This window comes from Lampris incognitus, chromosome 20 (assembly GCF_029633865.1).
Source record: "Lampris incognitus isolate fLamInc1 chromosome 20, fLamInc1.hap2, whole genome shotgun sequence".
NCBI classification, from domain to species: domain Eukaryota; kingdom Metazoa; phylum Chordata; class Actinopteri; order Lampriformes; family Lampridae; genus Lampris; species Lampris incognitus.
The window spans coordinates 27,015,895-27,038,691 of NC_079230.1; the positions used below are offsets into that span (position 1 = coordinate 27,015,895).

General features: G+C 46.0%; 1 protein-coding gene across 1 annotated transcript in view; it reads right to left on the reverse strand.

Moving 5' to 3' along the window:
- Positions 1–22,797, reverse strand: part of chd3 (chromodomain helicase DNA binding protein 3) — a 67,360-nt gene extending 44,563 nt beyond the window's left edge. Inside the window, 18 exon segments of the mRNA XM_056300031.1 lie at positions 179–300; positions 715–852; positions 2,692–2,892; positions 4,834–5,025; positions 8,871–8,970; positions 9,554–9,685; positions 10,449–10,672; positions 11,366–11,569; positions 13,055–13,318; positions 14,318–14,493; positions 14,689–14,818; positions 15,321–15,460; positions 16,050–16,288; positions 19,059–19,183; positions 19,335–19,523; positions 19,750–19,877; positions 22,569–22,607; positions 22,610–22,797. Coding sequence (XP_056156006.1) covers positions 179–300; positions 715–852; positions 2,692–2,892; positions 4,834–5,025; positions 8,871–8,970; positions 9,554–9,685; positions 10,449–10,672; positions 11,366–11,569; positions 13,055–13,318; positions 14,318–14,493; positions 14,689–14,818; positions 15,321–15,460; positions 16,050–16,288; positions 19,059–19,183; positions 19,335–19,523; positions 19,750–19,877; positions 22,569–22,607; positions 22,610–22,733 — 2,867 coding nt within the window. The 5' untranslated portion in view covers positions 22,734–22,797.

The window sequence follows — 22,797 nt, forward strand, 5'->3', positions numbered from 1 at the left end:
AAACAGAAAGGCAGCAAGAGACAGACAGACACACAAAGACAGACAGGCAGACAGACTTAGAAGCAGACAGGAAGACAGCCATGCAGACAACAGCAAGACACAGACAGAAGAACAAACAGCGAGAGACAGAAAGGCAGACAGGAAGACAGATAGAAAATGGAGGGGGAGGGGGTCTCACTTGAAGCGGTTTGGGGTGAGGAAGTTGAGCAGGTGGAAGAGTTCCTCCAGGTTGTTCTGGAGAGGCGTCCCAGTCAGCAGCAGCTTGTGGTCAATCTTATAATCATTCAGACGCCTGAAAAACTGAGGCCAGACACACGGAAAAATTATATACATACTGTATACAGTGCATACTCTTTATCATCACGTTTACTGTTATTTTATTAACACAACAAGTAGACACTATTGCAGTAATATTAATAGAATTAGTATTATTTCCCTATGGGACAGCATAACATCAACCCAGCCACTGAGGCTGCACAAGCATAACAGCATAACATCAGACAATATTGGAAATAAAACCAATCTATCATATAACTGATGAAAATTTGTTGTTGTCACCTTCAGCATCATCATCATCAATGTATCTGTCACTATTGATAACAGACACACTAAAGTGCACAGACAGACATAGACACACACACACACACACACACACACACACACACACAAAGACCCACTCACAGACCCAGACCCAATTCCTCCCAGTCTGTCTACCTTGGACTGGTTGTTCTTGAGGCGGTGAGCCTCATCCACCACTAGACAGGCCCATTCGATGGACTTGAGCGAGGTCTGGTCGATGGTCACCAGCTCATAGGAAGTCAGCAACACATGGAACTTGATAGGCGCTTCTCTCTTTGGGGATAGCAGAGAATAAGGAAGGGAGGACGGGAGATTTACAAATTATTTGCTTTACCATCCAGCTATCCATCCATCCATTCATTATCTATACCCTCGTCATCCATTTCGGGGTCCTGGGGTAACGGTGTCTATCGCAGCATGCACTGGGCAGAGGCAGAGACATGCTGGACAGTTCAGCCAGTTGTAGGCTCCCACACACAATTACTCACACACCATTCACACCTATGAACAATTTTAGATAATCCTTACTAAAATCGATCAATCCACAGCCCGATGGTGTCCAGCAGGTTGTGTGGTGCATTGTGTACACGCAACACTAAAATGTTCAACGTCTGCTGTGTGACATTAGCTCACCTATATTTATTTATTTTACTAATTTTGTTTAATTAAGTCAGTCTTCACAAAAACCAAAGACCACTGGCTCAAAAGTGACGTAACTCATAGATCTCATAAAGGAAATAACGACTTATGAGATAAATTTTGGGCGGCACGGTGGTGCAGTGGTCTCACAGCAAGAAGGTCCTGGGTTCGAGCCCCGAGGTAGTCCAACCTTGGGGGTCGTCCCGGGTCACCCTCTGTGCGGAGTTTGCATGTTCTCCCCGTGTCTGCGTGGGTTTCCTCCAGGGGCACCGGTTTCCTCCCACAGTCCAAAGACATGTAGGTCAGGTGAATCGGCCATACTAAATTATCCCTAGGTGTGTGTGTGTGTGTGTGGGCCCTGTGATGGACTGGCGGCTTGTCCAGGGTGTCTCCCCGCCTGCCGCCCAATGACTGCTGGGATAGGCTCCAGCAGCCCTGTGACCCTGAGAGCAGGATAAGCGGTTTGGATGATGGATGGATGGCTGGCTAGATGAATGATGGATGGAGATAAACCTTCACAAAGTAAATCTATAGCAGTTCTATTTATGTTTAAAGGCACTGAAAGTGTAAACGCAATGTAAATAGACGCATGGGTTTTTAGCGTGATTTATCGAAAGCCAGTGAGAAAAGTTTCTGGCGTTTTTGTCCCGTTTATGAGGTCGAGTGTGTTTTTGTATGTCTATTGTGACGCCACCAGGGGGCGCAATTCTACTCAAAATTGACTTTACAGCGACGTATGTCTTATTTGTATGGGTTCTTCGTCAACAATTATTCGCATAAATCATCCATACGAACATATATCTTCCTAACTGTATTTTCATCCAGGATTTACAGTTACGTTCACGTTTCTCTGAAAATACATTTGCCGGATTTTGTTTTGGTGGTTGTTTTGCTTCGTGAGTATGTAATCACAACGCAAAACTCACTTTACTGTAATGCAGCCTTTAAGACCAGGGAATGACACATTTAAGTTATATCACCATATTACCACAACCACAAACCCACAACACACCTCGTCTCATAACACCACATCCACATTATATCCATGTACTGCCAGGCCCTAGTCAGAGTAACGTAATTTCCCTCTTTCACTCTCACATTCACTCCCTCTCTCACACTCTCTCTCTTTCTCTCTCTCACATTCTCTCTCTCTGTCTCTCTCACACTCACACACACACACACACACACACACACACACACACACTCACACACACACACACACACACACACAGACATTCTCTCACACTCTCTCGCTCTCATTCTCTCACACACACATTCTCTCACATTCTCTCTCTCTCTTGCCCTCTCTCACATTCACTCTCTCTCTCTCGTTCTCTCTCTCACACATTCTCTCTCTCTCACACATTCTCTCTCTCTTGCCCTCTCTCACATTCTCTCTCTCTCTCTCTCTCGTTCTCCTCTCACACATTCTCTCTCTCTGTCTCTCTCTCTCTCGCTCTGTCTTTCTCTCACCCGCAACTTGAAGGCCTTCTTCCCTCCCTTGACAGCGGTGTCGTCAAATGAGAACTCGTTCTCTCTGATGATGGCTCGGCTGTCCTTGTCCCCCGTGTACGTGACCACGTAGAAGTCCGGCGCCCACATCTCAAACTCTCTCTCCCAGTTGATGATGGTGGAGAGCGGGGCGCTGACCAGGAAGGGACCCTTGGTGTGGCCCTGGAGGGATGGAGTTGAAGGAAGTTCAGGAAAAGAGAATTAGACTGAGACATGCTTTGTTATACATTAGGCTGATTTGTTTTTTGTTTTTTTTTTTGTTTTTTTTTTTAGCCCTGTTGGATATTTATTCCTCTAGTCCTCTTTTCTTCCATCATGGGTAATTTGCATCTTGGAACGACACGCTGGATGCTGAGAGACAAAAGCTCAGTAGTAAAAGGCAACAGTGGGAAACACAGCAAGAAAGCAAATTGCACATTCATGAGGATGAAAATGACATTAAAAAATGAGGGGCTTATAAAAACACCTCGCTGGGCTCCAGGGTGTCCTACCTCCATTCAATAACACAAAAATGTTTCCTACACATAAAACCAAATGCAGTCACATACTCCAATTTGGGTGCTGAATAACTCATCTATTGTTATTACTTAGTAAACCGTGAGCCCCTGAGATTTTAGACATTATTAGTTTGGTTTTTTTTTTTTTAAGACCCCAATCATTCCTGCGGATGCTGTCCAGAAAAGCCACACATTAAACCTCCAAACCATTAAAAGTCCTCTCTTGGAGCATAGTAGTCCTTAACATAATTTAACAAATAGAATTAAGGATGGAATAATAAAAAAAATGTTTTAAAAAAGAATCCCCAAAATAGCAAGGATGGAAATAAACTGTCAAGACGAGAGATCAAGAGGCACTTCTCAGTTTCAACTTTTACAAGGTGGCAAAACAAAATATGAAAGGAAACGTCCTTCGTTTTTTACAAAATGAGTTTTCCTTTCGTATTTTTTGCTATCGTGCATATCAGTTATGATATTGTTTTGCTCACCGGCTTCATTTAGTAGATTTTGGACACGGCACCGCCTCCGGACTCAGCTTTACAATGAGACAATTGAACAGGAGCGTCAGACATGTTTCGACAAATCCAATTTGACCCAATTATCAACGTAAATCACCTTTTTGGAAGTGGAAATGGAAGTGCATGTTAAAAACTATCCCTCCCAGGCATCCGGATAACATAGCGGTCTATTCCATTGCCTACCAACACGAGGATCGCCAGTTCGAATCCCCATGTTACCTCCGGCTTGGTTGGGCGTCTCTACAGAAACAATTGGCCGTGTCTGCGGGTGGGAAGCCGGATGTAGGTATGTATCCTGGTCGCTGCATTAGCGTCTCCTCTGGTTGGTCAGGGCACCTGTTTGGGGGGGAGGGGGAACTGGGGGGAATAGCGTGATCCTCCCACACATTACGTTCCCCTGGCAAAACTCCTCACTATCAGGTGAAAAGAAGCGGCTGGCGACTCCACATGTATCAGAGGAGGCATGCGGTAGTCTGCAGCCCTCCCCGGATTGGCAGAGGGAGGTGGAGCAGCGACTGGGATGGATCAGAAGAGTGGGGTAATTGGCCAAGTACAATTGGAGAGAAAAAAAAAGGGGGGCGGGAATTTAAAAAAAAAAATCACACCGAATATCAAATATGATCAGTGGTGGATGATGTTGCTGATCTACTTCCTGGTTCAGCCTGCAGGAAATAGCAGCCTATACTTACCGTAGGTAGTAGTAACCATCCATAAACTAGCCGGCCAGCCCAATAGAGAAGTCATAGGTAATGGACAGTCATGGACACAGTCTGACTGAGACACTCGGAGGGGGGGGGGGGGTTGTTGTTTAAAGGACACGTTTAACACTCCTGTTCACTTGTCCCGTAAGACACTGTTGTAAAGCTGAGTCCAGTAGTGGTCCTGTGTCCAAAACCCACTAAATGAAATGAATGAATATCATAGCCAATATGCACAAAGGCAAAAACTGCAAAAATAAAATGCAAGTTGATTAAAAAAAAAAATAGAATTATCCTTTAAAGCACCAACCAGTTCCACACTATCCTCCTTATAAAAAGTGCTCCTTTTCTCCCTGTTCGCCTCTTGAAAAACTGCTTCTTTCACCTTACCTCTTTGAAGAGCGAGTAGAGGAAGACAATGGTCTGGATGGTCTTGCCCAGGCCCATCTCGTCGGCCAGGATGGTGTCGGTGCCTTGCGCCCAGGAAAACCGCAGCCAGTTCAGACCCTCAAGCTGGTAGAGGTGCAGCGTTCCCCCCGTCGACGTGACAAAGTCGGGCTGCTCCTCATACTTTATGGTGGGCTGGACGGGAGAGACACAACTATCTTGTTGGACATTGGTGCCGTTACACTTATTCAAATGTATATTGCAATTAATGATCATTTATTACCATTACCTATCATCCAGATTCCCTGCCACCCATAAACTCAAAGCATTTTCTTACACCCCCGCCACCTTCTGTTTCTGCCCTGCAACAGCGTAATTAGACCCATGACAATACTGCACAGATCCATCTGTTTCTTTACAAACTCAACCGTACCACGCACACTTCTTCCAAAACCATCCTCCTTCTCACCCACAACCTCTCAGACCTACCCATATGAGAAAGGAATATAAATATGAAAATGTATGCAAAACACATCACAGTATTTCTTATGAATCCCATTAGGAAATGGGCCATATTTATAGTATGGAACTTATATCAGTACGCTGTTCTCATTCCCTGGTCGCAGTAAAACGTACAAGAAGTAATGCACTAAAAATCGTACGTAACCCACGTAATCGTTGGCCAGGATGTGATCACGTGACCTGGGCGCCGGCCGTCACGAAAAAAAATGGCGGATGTTTCTTTTATTCTCAGTGGAAAGTGCAACATTTTCAGATAGTTTGGCCATTAAAATGCGGTTTGATAACCCTAACCCCAACCTTTCCGTAAAAACTGGTTAACGTTATCTGTAAAACAGAAAAGCAATCCCACCGCTGCCACCGGTTATTTTCTTGCCCGGTGCGGGATTCGATACGCAGTGTACTGCACCACAAGGCGACGTCACTAACCGCCCGGCTAAAGGGTCAGACCCGTTAGCTAGGGGCTAACGTGTCTTATTGGTAGTTTACACTATCGTTAGCCTAGCTATCCTAGCTATGTTACAACTCACCAAATCTTACAGAATCTCAACGAGTGAAGTTGGCAACAAGCTACTCTGCAAAACGCTGATCAGTCAAATTTGTCAAACACCGTTTTTGTTGTTGACAAAATCGGCTGATTTCATGGCGAACTAGCTATTTGAATTCGCAATTTCAACACGTGGCCTTACCTGTAGTGGAGGGAAGCTGTTCTGCGCTGCAGAGGACTGCGCATGCGCTCTAATCGCTCGTGTCGCGGGGCATTCGTAGGCTCGTCCACGAACAATTGTGCATAACTTTTCGTACGATATCACACGAACCGTTTCATGAGAATACGTTACAGCACGACACGTATAGGGTACTTAATACACAGAGTCTGATTTTAATTTATTCTTATTTTTTGGATCCCCCCCCCTTTTTCTCCCCAATTGTATCCGGCCAATTACCCCACTCTTCCGAGTCGTCCCGGTCGCTCCTCCACCCCCTCTGCCGATTCGGGGAGGGCTGCAGACTCGCCAGCCGCTTCTTTTCACCTGACAGTGAGGAGCTCCGCCAGGGGGACGTAGCGCGTGGGAGGCTCACGCTATTCCCCCCGGTTCCCCCTCGCTCTCGAACAGGCGCCCCGAGCGACCGACCGACCGACCGACCGACCGACCAGAGGAGGCGCTAGTGCAGCGACCAGGATGCATACTCACATCTGGCTTCCCAACCCCAGACACCGCCAACTGTGTCTGTGGGAACGCCCGACCAAGCCGGGGGTAACGCGGGGATTCGAACCGACGAACCCCGTGTTGGTAGGCAACGGAATAGACCGCCACGCCACCCGGACGCCCTTGGTGAGGATTTCTGACAAACAGGAAGTAGATGTTTCTTAAAATCCTTTTCATATGGGTCAACAGAACAGCAAACGCATGCAAAACACTTCCTATTACGGTTAGGTACCAAAACCTGGTCCTATGGTACCGGTTCCCATTGCAACCAATACCTACTGGACCGAAACGCAACGCAGATTTCGGTGCCTCATTATGGAGCCAAAACACATCAAGTCAAATTTCCACCCACTAGTTTCCGTCCCTGGCACACAAGTTATAAAGCAACTTGGCACGCTAACCTTTGACCCCGTCGCACCTTTGACCCCGTCGCCTGACACATCGGTACCATTAAGCTAGCTAACACACCTAACTCCATCAAAATGCCCAAAGTAAAACTGTCTAAAGTGCAGCTGTGTTTTACCCACAGAGATCCCAACAAGGGGACGCACAACAAGTGACTTAAATTCAAGCGTTTTAAACTCGTGTTACAAGTATATTTTAAACAGTTAAGAGCAATTAATATTGTTTAATTTCTTTATCTTTGCAATTTCTTTATGATGCCCATTGCTCTTTATTTTAAAGGATGCGTCAGTTCAGGCACAGTTTAGTGTGTAACCGTCTGAATGACTGGTGCATATACATGTAGTATGTAATGGTATCTGTGTAACTGTCTGAATGACCGGTGCGTATACATGTAGTATGTAATGGTATCTGTGTAACTGTCTGAATGACCGGTGCGTATACATGTAGTATGTAATGGTATCTGTGTAACTGTCTGAATGACCGGTGCGTATACATGTAGTATGTAATGGTATCTGTGTAACTGCCTGAATGACCGGTGCATATACATGTAGTATGTAATGGTATCTGTGTAACTGTCTGAATGACTGGTGCGTATACATGTAGTATGTAATGGTATCCATGTAACTGTCTGAATGACCGGTGCGTATACATGTAGTATGTAATGGTATCTGTGTAACTGTCTGAATGACTGGTGCGTATACATGTAGTATGTAATGGTATCTGTGTAACTGCCCGAATGACCGGTGCGTATACATGTAGTATGTAATGGTATCTGTGTAACTGCCCGAATGACCGGTGCGTATACATGTAGTATGTAATGGTATCTGTGTAACTGTCTGAATGACCGGTGCGTATACATGTAGTATGTAATGGTATCCATGTAACTGTCTGAATGACTGGTGCGTATACATGTAGTATGTAATGGTATCTGTGTAACTGTCTGAATGACTGGTGCGTATACATGTAGTATGTAATGGTATCTGTGTAACTGTCTGAATGACTGGTGCGTGTATACATGTAGTATGTAATGGTATCTGTGTAACTGCCTGAATGACTGGTGCGTATACATGTAGTATGTAATGGTATCTGTGTAACTGTCTGAATGACTGGTACGTATACATGTAGTATGTAATGGTATCCATGTAACTGTCTGAATGACTGGTGCGTATACATGTAGTATGTAATGGTATGCATTTATATGTGTATGGAGGTAAACTTGTAATTTAATGCAACACATTTCCCCAAGAAGGAAAATAAAGAATCTGTCTCTATCTATCTATCTATCTATCTATCTATCTATCTATCTATCTATCTATCTATCTATCTATCTATCTATCTATCTATCTATCTATCTATCCATCCATCCATCCATCCATCCATCCATCCATCCATCCATCCATCTATCTATCTATCTATCTATCTATCTATCTATCTATCTATCTATCTATCTATCTGTCCATCCATCCATTCATCTATCCATCTATCCATCTATCTATCTATCTATCTATCTATCTATCTATCTATCTATCTATCTATCTATCTATCTATCTATCTATCATAGTAGTGGTACAAGTAGTGGTGGTAATACTAGAAGTACTATATGTGGTAGTACCCGTAGAATATATGAAATTATTCTTATCTTTGGTTTTTGTCTTGTTTTTGTTGTCTGTTTTTTACTGTTGGCACTGAGGTTAAATGTGGATAAATACATTTTAACAGTTGTTTACTTTGTATTTTTCACTATTAGGAAAAACCATTTCAGTTCCACTGTGCTAGAAAAAGACTAATACCCTCCAATAAAAAACCCAACTGGGTTCGTTTCAAATATTCCTTCGGCCAAGTCTGGTATGTTTTGTTCATTTCAGCAAGAACTCATGGCACTCAAGAAAAGATCTGATGGTGGCTCACATCATTGACGGGTGTGCCGGGCGTCTCCTCATCTCCTTCCTGGTTCCTGATGCCCCTCATCTTCCTGGGTTTTTCTGGGTCCTCCTTCATCACCTCCTCCCTGTTGGATGGCGGCACGTCATTTATTCAACGTTGAGTGAGTCACTATGTCAGTCTATCAATGTCTGTCAATGTCAGTCTGGCGACACATTCAGTTCAGCCAGCAAGCAATGAACCTGTCAGACAGCCATCAATCCCACCATCCATAACACCATGGATATGAATTTATATACAAACCCAGAGTCAAAGTCATCACAGCATCTCTGCAGGGAGAATTTATACTGATTTTACCAAGGGCTTGAATACAATTAATCCAAGTTTTCCCAAACTTGGAGTCAAGACTGAATGAAAGCAGGGCCCTTGAAAAATTCCTTTAAAAAATGTCTGAAATGAAACTCTGATTATTTCAGAATGGAAAATTGCTTCTGGGCATTTTGGACTGCATTCAAAACCATTGGACAACCTTCACGGTTCGCCTATGATTTGGCATTGCCTACCTTACAAAATTAGCAAATCCTCCTCATAAATCAAACTTTTTATGTACACGCTGAAGAGCAGGGCAATGTAAATGCACAGTTTAGAACTATTCTGGGAATTTTTTGCTCCAAATACCGGGTGACTTTGCTAAAAAGGATGGGACGTACCTGTGTCTCCAGTAGCTGGTCTTGTAGATGGTGAAGTCAGGGATATCCAGGTCATCTCTCTCCCAGGTACACTGGTCATAGGTCAGGTCTCTCCACTTGACCAGGTAGTGGTACATCCCCTTCTTATCCACGCTGGAGGAGACACACACAGAGAAGATGAGTCTGCATATAATTATGCCAAGGCGCACACAAACAAAAACACACAATTTGCACATAATCTTTTTTTGTTGTTATTGGACCCCCCCCCCCTTTTTCTCCCCAATTGTATCTGGCCAATTACCCCACTCTTCCAAGCCGTCCCAGTCACTGCTCCACCCCCTCTGCCGATCCGGGGAGGGCTGCAGACTACCACATGCCTCCTCCCATACATGTGGAGTCACCAGCCACTTCTTTACCCTGACAGTGAGGAGTTTCACCAGGGGGGACGTAGCGCATGGGAGGATCACGCTATTCCCCCAGCTCCCCCCCCGAGCAGGCACCCCGACCGACCAGAGGAGGCGCTAGTGCAGCGACCAGGACACATACCCACATCTGGCTTCCCACCCACAGACACGGCCAATTGTGTCTGTAGGGACGCCTGACCAAGCCGGAGGTAACACAGGGATTCGAACGGGCGATCCCCGTGTTGGTAGGCAACAGAATAGACTACCATGCTACCCCGACGCCCCAGTTTTCACATTATCAAATAGGGGGGTTTTATTTGGACAGCAAGTGCTGAACATACACACACACACAAACACTAGATAAATAAAATTAAATACAAGTGTATGCATGAAAACACACACACACACACACACACACACACGGATCAACAAGCAAGCTGACTAGACAAATCAACACACACACACACACACACACACACACACACACACACACACACACACAGCAGGCCTACCTGTGGTTGATGATGCGGTGGATCATCATCCATTCAGGCTTGATGCCATACTTGTAGTATTTGTCTTCCAGGATGGCGTACTGGGGGTCCTTGGCCCTCCTCTTCTCATTCTTCCCTCCTCCGCCTTCCTCCTCCGCCCCGGAGCCATAGTCCAGACTGGGGGGCTCGTCCATGTCCGTCTTCCTCTGGTAGTTCCGGAACATCACCGAGTGAAAGATCTCCAGCTGGAAGAGGAGGAGGAGGAAGAGGAGGAGGAAGGGAAGTAAGCAGTAGGTGTTATGAGGAAGATCAAGATTAGCGGTTTTTCACAGTCTGGTAGTCAGACTTGCTTATGCCTAAACCTTTCTCCCCAATACGGAGAACTGGCTGTGTATGATGCATTCATTCTTTTTAAGATATTATTAAACTCTAAGACTAAACCAGTGCTTTTAATCAGGTCCTCCAGTACCACCAGGACTGCTGGTTTTCTGTTCTGCCAGGTAGTCTGTCTATCTTTCTGTCTGTCTATTTATGTATTTATCTGTCTGTTTGTCTGTTGAAATTTCCTTGGAAAACATCTTTTTAAATTTTAAGCTTTTTGCTTTGTTTTCATTTCTTCTGTATGTTTAATATTTCCCACTTTTGTTGTTTACTGTAGCTGCTTGTTATTCATTGTGAGAATGGAAAACCTTCTGAGTCTGCATCCGTAATTTAGGACTTTACAAATAATAAACTCTGCTTGACTTGTTTGCCTTTATTCATTTATTTACTTATCTTTTTGCTAAGCTGCCTTTGAGTGGAGCCATAACAATAAATCTGAACTAAACTGAGCTGAACTGGAAAGGTCTTCGCAGGCGTTTATCATATCATTTCTTATGATCTTTAATCCTTTTCCTCTCTCCATGTCCGGACCGCTCCGTCAATCTTTGGCCTCTCACCTGCAGCTCAGTGATCCAGGTGCAGTGCCAGTAGGACTGACCCGCCAGCTTCACGAAGAACTCCCTCTCCGGCCGACCCTTCATGGGAGGGGGCGGGGGGGCGTCGGGCAAGGCATCGGGGGCAGGGGGCACAGGGATGGGGGGCGGGGGCTCACCCCACCGCCAGTGGAGGATCTTCTGAACACGTCCTTTGATTGGCGGACACTGAGGTGAGATGAAGGAGAGTGTTAACTTTGACGGTGTTGAGAAAAAAGTGTATTTCTACTCGAGATAGAACCAGTTTCTACTGGGGGAGATGTCTTTCAGCCAGACGCAAGTGGTCACGTCAAAAACCAGATGAATCAAACACAGATGGTATCTGGATTCTCATATGTGAGTGATCCTGAAAAACAAAACTTAGACTAAATCTCATTTAAATTGTCTTCATAGTTTTTGACTACCAGAGAGCACACAGAGGTTATTGTATTGTCCTCATAGAACAGCTTTGACTTATCTCCGTCCACCAGATGTCGTAAGGTTGAAATGTGTTGTCTGACCTTTCTCATGGTCACCAGATAAGAGAAGCATGGGTCAGATCAACTCATCCTCAGTTAAAAAATGGAAGCTTGAATACTATTTTTGTTTGTTTGTTGGATTTTTCCCCAATTGTATCCAGATGTTAGGTCGGGGCTGGACTAATGTGGTGCAGAGTCTGAAGGGTTTGGTGGTGGCTCGTGTGAGGATAGAGCACGCTTTCTACACCCTGACCAGTAATCTGGACTCTGTCAGGGCTCTGGGGGGATCAGACAGGTTTTATGTTCACTGAGGGAAGATGGTTCACTTGTTCTTAATTTTTTTTTTTGGACCCCCCCGCTTTTCTCCCCAATTGTATCCAGCCAATTACCCCTCTCTTCCAAGCCATTCCGGTCACTGCTCCACTCCCTCTGCCAATCCGGGGGAGGGCTGCAGACTACCACATGCCTCCTCCGATACATGTGGAGTCGCCTGCCGCTTCTTCTCACCTGACAGTGAGGGGTTTCACCAGGAGGACGTAGCACATGTGAGGATCACGCTATTCCCCCCAGTTCCCCCTCCCCCCGAACAGGCACCCCAACCGACCAGAGGAGGCGCTAATGCAGTGACCAGGACACATACCCATATCCGGCTTCCCAACCGCAGACACGGCTAGTCGTATCTGTTGGGACGCCCGACCAAGCCGGAGGTAACACGGGGATTTGAACCGGTGGCCCCCGTGTTGGTAGGCAACGGAATAGACCGCTACGCTACCCAGATGCCCCTGAATATAAAATCCTATGAATTGTCTGTATGATTATACCGCCTCAGGCCTCTTATGCTATAATAAGGATCACATTATGCATTTGATGCGATGGTAAGCATGCTAACCTAATCATACATATTGTATAACCGTATGAAAGTCCACAAGTTTCCTTTTCAGGAGTGGTACACCTGAGCCCGACAGTGAGCAAATCCACCTCACATCATAACAGAACAAGACTTTATCAATAGACTGGATTTCTTTGACTTTTACCTGTGGTATTAGATTAGATTGAGAGGACATACACATAAGATGGCACCTGACTTTCCTTAAAGGGTGGTAATGAGACATGGAGGAAGAGAACAGAAACGAAACAGAAACGAACAGAACAGATCACATCAGGGACAGACCAGACCAGGCTGACGTGGACTCACCGTGCACCGCGGACACAGCCATTCTCCATTGGGGATCTCCGGCAGCGGGGGGTTGAGACAGTGGATGTGGTAGGAGGAGGTGCAGGTGTCACAGCACAACAGCTCCCCTCCATCTTTACACACCCGGCAGAACTCCATGTGGTCGTCGTCCTCCTCCTCGACCCCCACTGGCGCTCCCACCTCCAACATCACTCTTTCCTCACACTCCTCCTCAAAGTCCTCGTAGTCCTCATCCTTCGCTTCCCACTGAATTCCCTCCTTTTCCTAAATTGGGACCGGAATGTTGGATAATCAAAACTGGGAATGCCGAACAATTGATAAATCGTCGACAAAGCTAAGTAATTGAAACTGACTACAGAGCTATGGCTTCTTCTCCTTTCTCTTCATATCAAATGTGGTGAAGTCCTAAAGAGGGGTGCAGAGAGGATTTCTGAGCATCCAACTGAGTTGAGAAACGAGTTTTAAGAAAGTATGAGGAAATTAACTGAGGACTACACTCGATTTCAACATGGCGGTATCCCATTAGCTCTTGCCTAGCGCAGAATATATCCAGCTAAACGTAGCGTACTTTTACACCACACTGTTTCACTAATCATTACATAATGACGTATCACCCAAACAGCTTTAACTGCCTCTTTATATTGTTCTGGAATACTTTTACAAATTATGTTTTATGCTTGCGGCTATTTAGCTCTCCGGCTATGACATTTAGACATCTACTAAATGTTTACTTTTCAACCCAATTCCAGGTTAAAGCCTAGACGGTGCATGCACATTTAGACATCTTTTAGACATTTAATCAGTGTAAAATTGCTTCGGAGGTACTTTTAGCAATTCTTGATGTTTTGTACCACCAGTGAATGAACCACCTGCTGGACACAACAAATTTAGAATAGTTTAACTACCGACCACAGTGAGGACTGTTTACTGAAAATTCCAGTGGTTTATTTTGGCCCTGTTAGGTTGGCCATGGCTGGCACTCCAGTCATATAACAACACAGCCAAATGCCAAAAAGTTCAAAAATTCATTGAAAATTTCACAAAGCCCATTTCTCTGTAACGCACACCATCTGAACTTCTCCTGATGCGGGAAAACACCCACAATCTCGAGCCCCAAACAACACCAAAACAAATCCCTTGCATCTCTATTTGGAGGCCCAGAATGTCCGTCACTTGGACATCAGTATGTGAATTAGCGAGCAACGAAACCAAGTAATCAGTTAATGTGCTCCGTCTTGTTTTTTGTATGGTGGTGGTACTCACGCAGTGTGGGCAGCTCCACTTGCCCTCGGGGGCCTTGTCCAGCTCCGGCTCCAGACAGACAAGGTGGTAGGCTCTGGGACAGGTGTCACACAGAATGATTTCGCCTCCCTGTTGGCAAACCTCACAGTAATCTTGATGGTCTGTCTCATACCCTTCACCGTCCTCATCACCCGGCACTAAGACAGAGGAAAACAGGAGGGAACAAAAACAGACAGACAGGGTGACTGCAGGAATCAGTAGAACCTTAATTAAGGTCCACTATAATCAATACCGCTGACCGCTTCCAAAGGAATGACATCACCAAAACAGCAGGTTTGGAAAACAGAAATGCTAGGTTGCACATGTGTTATCGTGTCTAATTTCGTGTTTACTTTTCTTTTTCTTCTTAGCCGGTCGCCCCCGTTTGTTTTTCTTGACTCGGCCGGAGCTGTCGGAGCGAACAGAGGAGCTGTGGACGCTGGAGTCCTCCTGCTCCGACTCGTCCTCATCCACATCCTCACTCTGACAGGGCAGCAAGATGGGTTTTTGGCGGAAATGGTACGAAGAGGAAAGAAGAGGCGAGGCAGTAAAGGAGAAAAAAAAAGATTGAATTTCAAGTTGAGAAGAGAAAAGAGTGTGGAGAATGTGGTGAGATATACGAAGATATGGAATGAGTTTAGCATAAGTCCATCTATCTGTTCATGCATTCATTAAATCTATCTTTCTATCATCCATCCATTTATATTTCATCATCTATCAATTTTCTCATCTATTTTTCAATATCCATCCATCCATCCACTCATCCATTCCATTTATTCATTATCCATCTATCTACCTTTCATCCATCCATCATCTCATCCATCAATCAATCATTCCATCCATCCATCCATCCACCTAGCCATCATCTGTCCATCCATCCATCTATCAATCCATCCACCCATTCATTCATCCATCCATCCACTCATCCATCCATCTGTTTGTTCTTGTCAGTACAACATATGTTAAAACATCTGCTGTCACTCACTGAGCAGCTCTTCTTCCTCTTGGTGCCTATGGGGCCCAGCTTAATACGAATGGGAGCCATCTTTTTCGCCTTGGCCACAGCTGCTGTCTTTTTCTTGTCTGGGACACGAGGGCTTTTACTGCGTTTCTTGTAACCTGGGCCTGGACAGACAGTGATGGAGTTAAGGGAATATTGAGGGAAGTATAAATGAATACTACATTCACCAAACTTCTTTTTTTAAGATGAAAGCAACAATAGATACAAAAAACTTCAAAAGGGATCGGTGCCTAAAGATGTTGAGGTTGGCATGCCTTCTGTCCCTACAGCAGCTAGATGAGGACGAATTTTTTCTAGAAACCTCTGTCTCATGTCCTGCCTATTTCATCGTCCCATCCTCCCACTGTTTTGATAGAAAAAGATGTGAGAGTGAACTTAATCCTGTTCTTCAAGTTATTTTTACACCATTTGGGCTTTAATGGGTGGTATACATTTGAAAGTGACAGAAAAGATAAAGAACATGTGGAAAGCTGGACTTCAAAGTCTAGCATACTGGTGTCACAGATGCTGACACCAAATATAACATACTCTAAATCCTGTTTGTGTGCATGACAGACTGTCACGCCACTGATCACTCGATATCAAAAGCACACTCTCAATTTAAAAAGACAGTACTTATACCAGAGTGTTGGTAAACCATTGAAACAAATACTAAACAAACCAATACAAAAAAACAAGGTATCATCTCCTGACCTTTGCCCTCTTTAGTCTTGGCCTTGCGAAGTGGTGCCGGTTGCTGTGGAGGCTCTGGGGAGGCAGTCACCGCGGAGACCTGCTCGGCGACAGCGATGGCGGCAGCTGCTGCAGCTGCTGCGATGGCAGCGGCGTTGCCTTTGAAGGGGTTGTTTGAGCTAAACTCCCGCCACTTGGCACCCAGGATCGTCATCATCTTGGACATGGGGATCTTGGGGTTCTTTTTGGCTATCATGGGCCTTGGAGAAAGAGAAGATAATCCATCTTGTATTCATAGTTTTGCTGTTTGCCAGAGAGAAACCATGGGCAGGGAGCCGAAATCTGACCAAAAAACACAAAAGAACTCTTTTCTCTCTCCATAACATGAGTAGTCCCTTCATGCTTGAAACTCAAAGCTGTGAAATAATTTCCCACTTTGTTTACTGAGCTGAAGAAGGCTTGACAATTAATTTCAAGGCCCAGTCTGCAGTAAAAGGAAGTCAGTACTTAGCATCTCCTACAAACTTTTGTTTATTCTGAACCAAAACGAAGCTGGCAGATATTTTTGAGACCCCTGAAATTTTCACAATATATAACATACATTTGAGAAATCAAACACTTAAAAAGCAGCTATTAGACCCCAAATTTGTCGGGAGAACTTGTGGCACATCTATAAACTCTATGTAATTGTAAATGCCTGCAAAGTGAGTGTATTAGTCTTTCATATTAGTCCCAAAATGTGAGAAAAGTGGAAATGTGGAAAGTGAGAGGATGTCTGAGGAGTGCAGAAGAAGCATACTGGTACCGATTTTCAAGAATAGGGATTATGTGCAGAGCTGTAGCAACTACAGAGGTATAAAGTTGATCAGACACAGCATGAAGACATGGGAAAGAGTAGTGGAAGCTAGGTTAAGAGAGGTGATGATTAGCACGCAGCAGTATGGTTTCATGCCAAGAAAGAGCACCACAGATGTGAGGTTTGCTTTGAGAATGTTGATGGAAAAGTAAAAAGAAGGCCAGAAGGAGTTACATTGTGTCTTTGTGGTTTTAGAGAAAGCATATGACAGGGTGCCGAGGGAGGAGTTGTGGTATTGTATGAGGAAGTCGGGAGTGGCAGAGAAGTATGTAACAGTGGTGCAGGATATGTATGAGGGCAGTGTGACAGTGGTGAGGTGTGCAGCGGGAATGACGGATGGGTTCAAGGTGGAGGTGGGATTACATTAAGGATCGGCTCTGAGCCCTTTCTTGTTTGCAAAGGTGATGGACAGGTTGATGGATGAGATCAGGCAGGAGTCTTTGTGGACTATGGTGTTCGCAGATGACATTGTGATCTGTAGCAAGAGTAGGGAGCAGGTTGAGGAGAGCCTGGAGAGGTGGAGGTATGCACTGGAGAGAAGAGGAATGAAAGTCGGTAGGAGCGAGACAGAATACATATGCGTGAATGAGAGGGAGGACAGTGGAATGGTGAGGATGCAAGGAGTAGAGGTGATGAAGGTGGATGATTTTAAATTGGGGTCAACTGTTCAAAGTAACGGGGGAGTGTGGAAGAGAGGTGAAGAAGAGAGTGCAGGCAGGGTGGAGTGGGTGGAGAAGAGTGTCAGGAGGGATTTGCGACAGAAGGGTAACAGCAAGAGTTAAAGGGAAGGTTTACAAGATGGTTGTGAGACCAGCTATGTTATATGGTTTGGAGACAGTGGCACTGTCAAAAAGACAGGAGGCAGAGCTGGAGGTGGCAGAGTTGAAGATGCTAAGATTTTCATTGGGAGCGATGAAGAAGGACAGGATTAGGAACGAGTATATTAGAGGGGCAGCTCAGGTTGGACGGTTTGGAGACAAAGCAAGAAGAGGCAAGACTGAGATGGTTTGGACATGTGCAGAGGAGAGACGCTGGGTATATTGGGAGAAGGATGCTGAATATGGAGCTGCCAGGGAAGAGGAAAAGAGGAAGACCAAAGAGGAGGTTTATGGATGTGGTAAAGGAGGACATAGGTGGCTGGTGTGACCGAGAAAGATGAGAGGACAGGAAGAGATGGAAACGGATGATCCACTGTGGCGACCCCTAACAGGAGCAGGCAAAAGTGGTAGTAGTAGTAGATCAGTCCCAAAATGAAACATTGCAAATGTCAACATGGAACAGAGAAACTTCCTATACTTTAGTTTCACACAGTAAAAAATAAGGTAGATGGTCCAAAAATACACCATCCTCATCACCAGAGGGTGATGAGGATTCCATCATTATCTCATGGACCTCAAAACAGACACTCTTATAGGCTATGAGGATTTTGTAGTCTTGCAGTTAAAACCATCCAAGGTGAGACCAAGTCCAAGTCAGTTCTTTAGGGGAATGAGATTGAGTCAAGTCAAGACCAAAGCTCATCAAGTTTGTGTCAAATCCAAGACTTCTAGGTCAAACTCAAGACCAATGGGCCCAAACCATGTGTAAAGAGTGAAACCAGAACAGTGCAACTCCAATTAAACACCATGACTGTAACTGTAGTAGTCTACCATGATAGTAAAAGTCAAAATTTCATGACATTGTTTTAACTTTGACTTTTTTCCCCCTCTGTCATTTCAGAGATATGAAAAATATAAATTGAGAAGAAAATGAAAAACGAAAAACAGATTAAACTGCACTTTATTGACCTCCTCAGGGAAAGTTTGATATTCATTTAAAAATAATGAATGAATAAATTAAACAAAAGTCTTGTTATCAGTGGGTCTTGTAAAATTATCACGAGTCCATACTGACTGAGTCATCACGCTGTGAAGTCACATGTACTAAAACCATAAGATTTTTCCCAAATACACCCCCCCGCCCCCAAGGGGTAGATAGAGGATGTTGATTTTTTTTGCTCATCAATCACATTTCAGTCAAATTTAAGAGAGAGGTGGTGACAGTCGAATCTCTGATTAGAAGTGTAATTTTTAAAAAAAAAATGTATTTCTCATTTGGATCAGAGGGTCCTCTGGGGACCACAGACCTCAGTTTGACAACAACACAAAAACTGAACAGTATTTGGAAGGAAATACCTCATGAACTGGCTGAAGGCTTTGTAGTTGGTGAGCTCCCTGTAGTCTTCCTCGGTGAAGGTATGATCAACATCCTCCAGACCCCACTCCTTTGCCAGCTGGGCTGACGTCTTCTGCTCTATTGGCTGCTGAGAGAAGAAAGGGAGAAAAAAAACCCTGAATAAACAGACAAGTCGAATCATACTTGTTTCCGTGTACAAATGTGACTTTTGTGCTTTCCTGACTGTTGCTGTTTTGTTTTTGTTTTTTATTCCCCACTTGTGATTTCCTCTTTACCTTTGTCGTTTCCTCCTGGCTGCTGTCTCGGTCCCCGTCATCTTTTTTCTTCTTCTTGGTTTTCTTCTCCTTCTTTTCCTTGTGTTTCTTCTTCTTCTTCTTCTCACCAGATCCGTAATCGCTGGCCACGCTGTCCGAGTTATCGCCATAGTCCCTGTCTCTGTCGGAGTCTCTGTCTACATCACTGTCCTGGAGAGACAGAGAGAGACAGAGACGGAGACAGAGAGCAGATAGAATAAGAAAGTTACAGAGAAAGAAGATAGAGAGAAAGCAGACAAGAGAATAAGAGACAGAGACGGAGAGGGAGAAGATATACAGAGTTATTGTAGCATAATAACAATGAATGAAGACAAAACCATGCCATCATTGCAGCGAAACAGCCAAATCGAGGACACGCAGCACAAGATGAACTCACTATCTTCTTGCGTTTTTTAGCTTTGACTGGCTTCCCCTCCTTGTCCTTCTTCTTCGTCTCCTTCTTCTTCTTGGGCCGTCCTTTCTTCCTCCCGGAGCTTTCCCTGTCCGATGTCTCCCCCTCTTTGCCTGGGAACAGGGGGGTTGAAGACAACAGCTATCAGAGCATCACACTGACAATATAATCTACTCAAGTGCTTCCTAACATCCAAGTTAATCCCCTCTGAATAAAAACAAGTTTGACGCAACAACGAGCACACGACAGAGCTGGTAGCCTGGATGACCTCTGCCCTCCACCGAATAGTGACACGCACCACATTAGTTCTGGTTGCGCGTGTGTGTTATTAAGTAGATTTGACAGCTGGTGCCGGTTCAATAGAAAGCATGACTTAATTGGTTTATAGGGATATCCCTAAATGGACCATGTAAAATGGCATGACTCGCATCTCTGGGAAACCAACACACGGTGTGGTCTTTTGCGGTGACAGTGAAAGATGTCTGAATAAATACCTGAAAAGTTACATTTAATGTCCTCTTAAAGCCAACTTTGAATACCCGCTGTTCACTTATATGGACGTTTGCCGCGCAGCACTACTGCTGTCTTTTTCAAATGTGTAACACGTGACAGAAGCTGGAATAAATTCAGCCATTGCATCATAAATTGTGTACCATATTAAAAAAAAAACAAATAAATAAATTAAAAATTCAGTTTAGATAGATCATACAGGCTTTGCACAAAAGCGACGCTGCAGGGCACAAAAACCGAGTCGTAATTTGCTTGAAACCACACAGGCTGTGCGGGCTTACCCATACTGCATTAGATGTTCACAACTTCAGTGGGGTTTTTTTTTAACGAGTCAATTTACAGGCTTGCAAATCCCGCGGCCATTCCTCCTTCAAATGCACCAAATGAGAAGAAGAAGAAGAAGAAGAAAAAAAAGGAGCAGCTTAGTTTACTCCCCCCTCAAGTGTGTGAAGAAGAGAGAGGACAGAAAGGAGCGTCCCCAGGTCCCACTGAGTCGCACAGCCCGCCTCACCGACCCAACCTGGGCTGGAAGTAGAGAGAGTGGGGGGGCGAGGAAAGACGGGAAAAGGGAGGAAATGTAAAGAAAGAAAGAACGGCAGAGAGAGAGGGAGTGAGTCGGGGGGGGGCGGCGGGAGGAGGACCCGCAGCCTCGGAGAAAAGGCAATAAAGCATAACCAAAATGAGGTCTGCAGTCGCTGTCGTCATACCAGCCGCTTTAACGGACTACATTTGTTCCGTTTTATTGTCTGCCCGCCTTTGTTGCTGGTAGCTGCGGCGCACGCGCGTGGCGCGCGCCCACCCCACCGACGCGCCGTGGAGACGCGCAGCCGGCCGAGAGACGCCGAGGGGCGGCAGCGGCGCAAAATCGGGCCTCGGTGATTCAGAGGCCGCCCCGGCTTGAAAAACGGTGACGGGACTAGGTACGACGTCCCCCCCCCTAACACCCCCCCCCACACACACACACACACTTTGGGGGTCCCCGACACACCGCGGGGGGTAAAACCCCTAACCCACGATGAGAAGAAGCGCGCTTAATTGATTTGCGCCGCGGCGGCCGTCATGTCGACCAGCGGGGTAATTTACGTCAAAAACGCGGTTTTTTAAAACCAAACCCACGACACGTGACGCTCCGAAACGGAGCGCGAACATTTGCCCGCGTCTCGTTTCACGGCGTGACGCGGGCGCGCTTATGCCGGCTAATTGGTGCCTCGCTCCCCTTCCCGCCGTGGCGGACTTCCACGAGACAGACGCGCAACTTCTATCCCGAAGAAACTTCTAGAAACCCCCCCCCCCGTTATTTGCCCCCCTCCCTCCCCTCCCTCCCCCCAGAACGACTCACGCATCACATTGAGAGGGCAACTGTGATCATCGTTAACGTTGGTCCGTTGTGGCAAAACCGCAAACCGTGTCGACCCGACCAGCGGCCGCCTCGTCGCGGCCGTGGGTTCGTCACAGGAGGACGCGTCTCAAACAGACGTTGGTGTCATCGCAAGTCGCCGTGAGGTCGGGGCGTTGAAAACAAACGCACACACACACCTTCTGTTTGGGGGGGTATAAAAAAAAGGGGGACAGCATGCGGAGCTGTCCCCCGTCACGAAGGTCGGGTGAAGTTTGTGACACACACGCACGCACGCGCACGCACGGGGGGGGTTGGTTTCATCCGGCTTTCATGTCTGCCAAGCGAACGCATCGTCTCTCCGGATCCGATCGAGATATCGCGCACGCGAGCCTGCGCGGCCGGGAGTCCATGTTTTTTTTTTTTTTCCGCCAGTCCCGTCGCGAGCTCTTTCCACCCTTCAAAGGCGACTTCGATCGAAGTCGTTTCGCGCGGCGTGTCCGCGGGGACCTCTCCGCCGGATCACACGCGTCAACTTTGACCGGTGCATTTTGGACCGTCGCGGGGGGGGGAGAGGGGAGGGGGACACACACACACACACACACACACACACACACACACGCACACAAAAAAGAAACCCCCGTCGTGGCAAGTTGCTTTAAAGTTGGATTTCGAAACTCTTTCGTGTGTGTGTGTGTGTGTGTGTGTGTGTGTGTTAAACTGGGATACATCTCGGAGAGGCGGGAGGCGCTGCGAAGAAAGGAAGAAAGCAACAAATCGGAGTCTCCGGCGGCGGCGGCGGCGTGTTTTACAGCCCGGCTCGGCGTCGCCGCACGCCTGCCCCTCTTTATATCTGCCTTATTTCGGAATAAACGCGTGTGTGCGTGTGTGTGTGTATCTGTGTGTGTGTGTTCGGCTGTGCGCGCTCCCGACGTCTCTCGCCCGGGCTCTACTGTACCTGGCGCGGCCGCCGCTGCAGTTTCCCGAGGCGCGCCGTCGAGTTTATGTCGCTTGCGTTCTCGCCGTCCGGATCGCCGTCGTCCTCTTCTTCATCAAAATCTCCTCCCTCGGAATTAAGCGCCGTGCCCTCGTCTTCCTCGCAGGACCGGAGAGGAGATGACATTATGTTCCCGTCATTGGACTCCGGTCCGTTGTATTCAGAAAGCGTATTCTTCCGAATTATGATA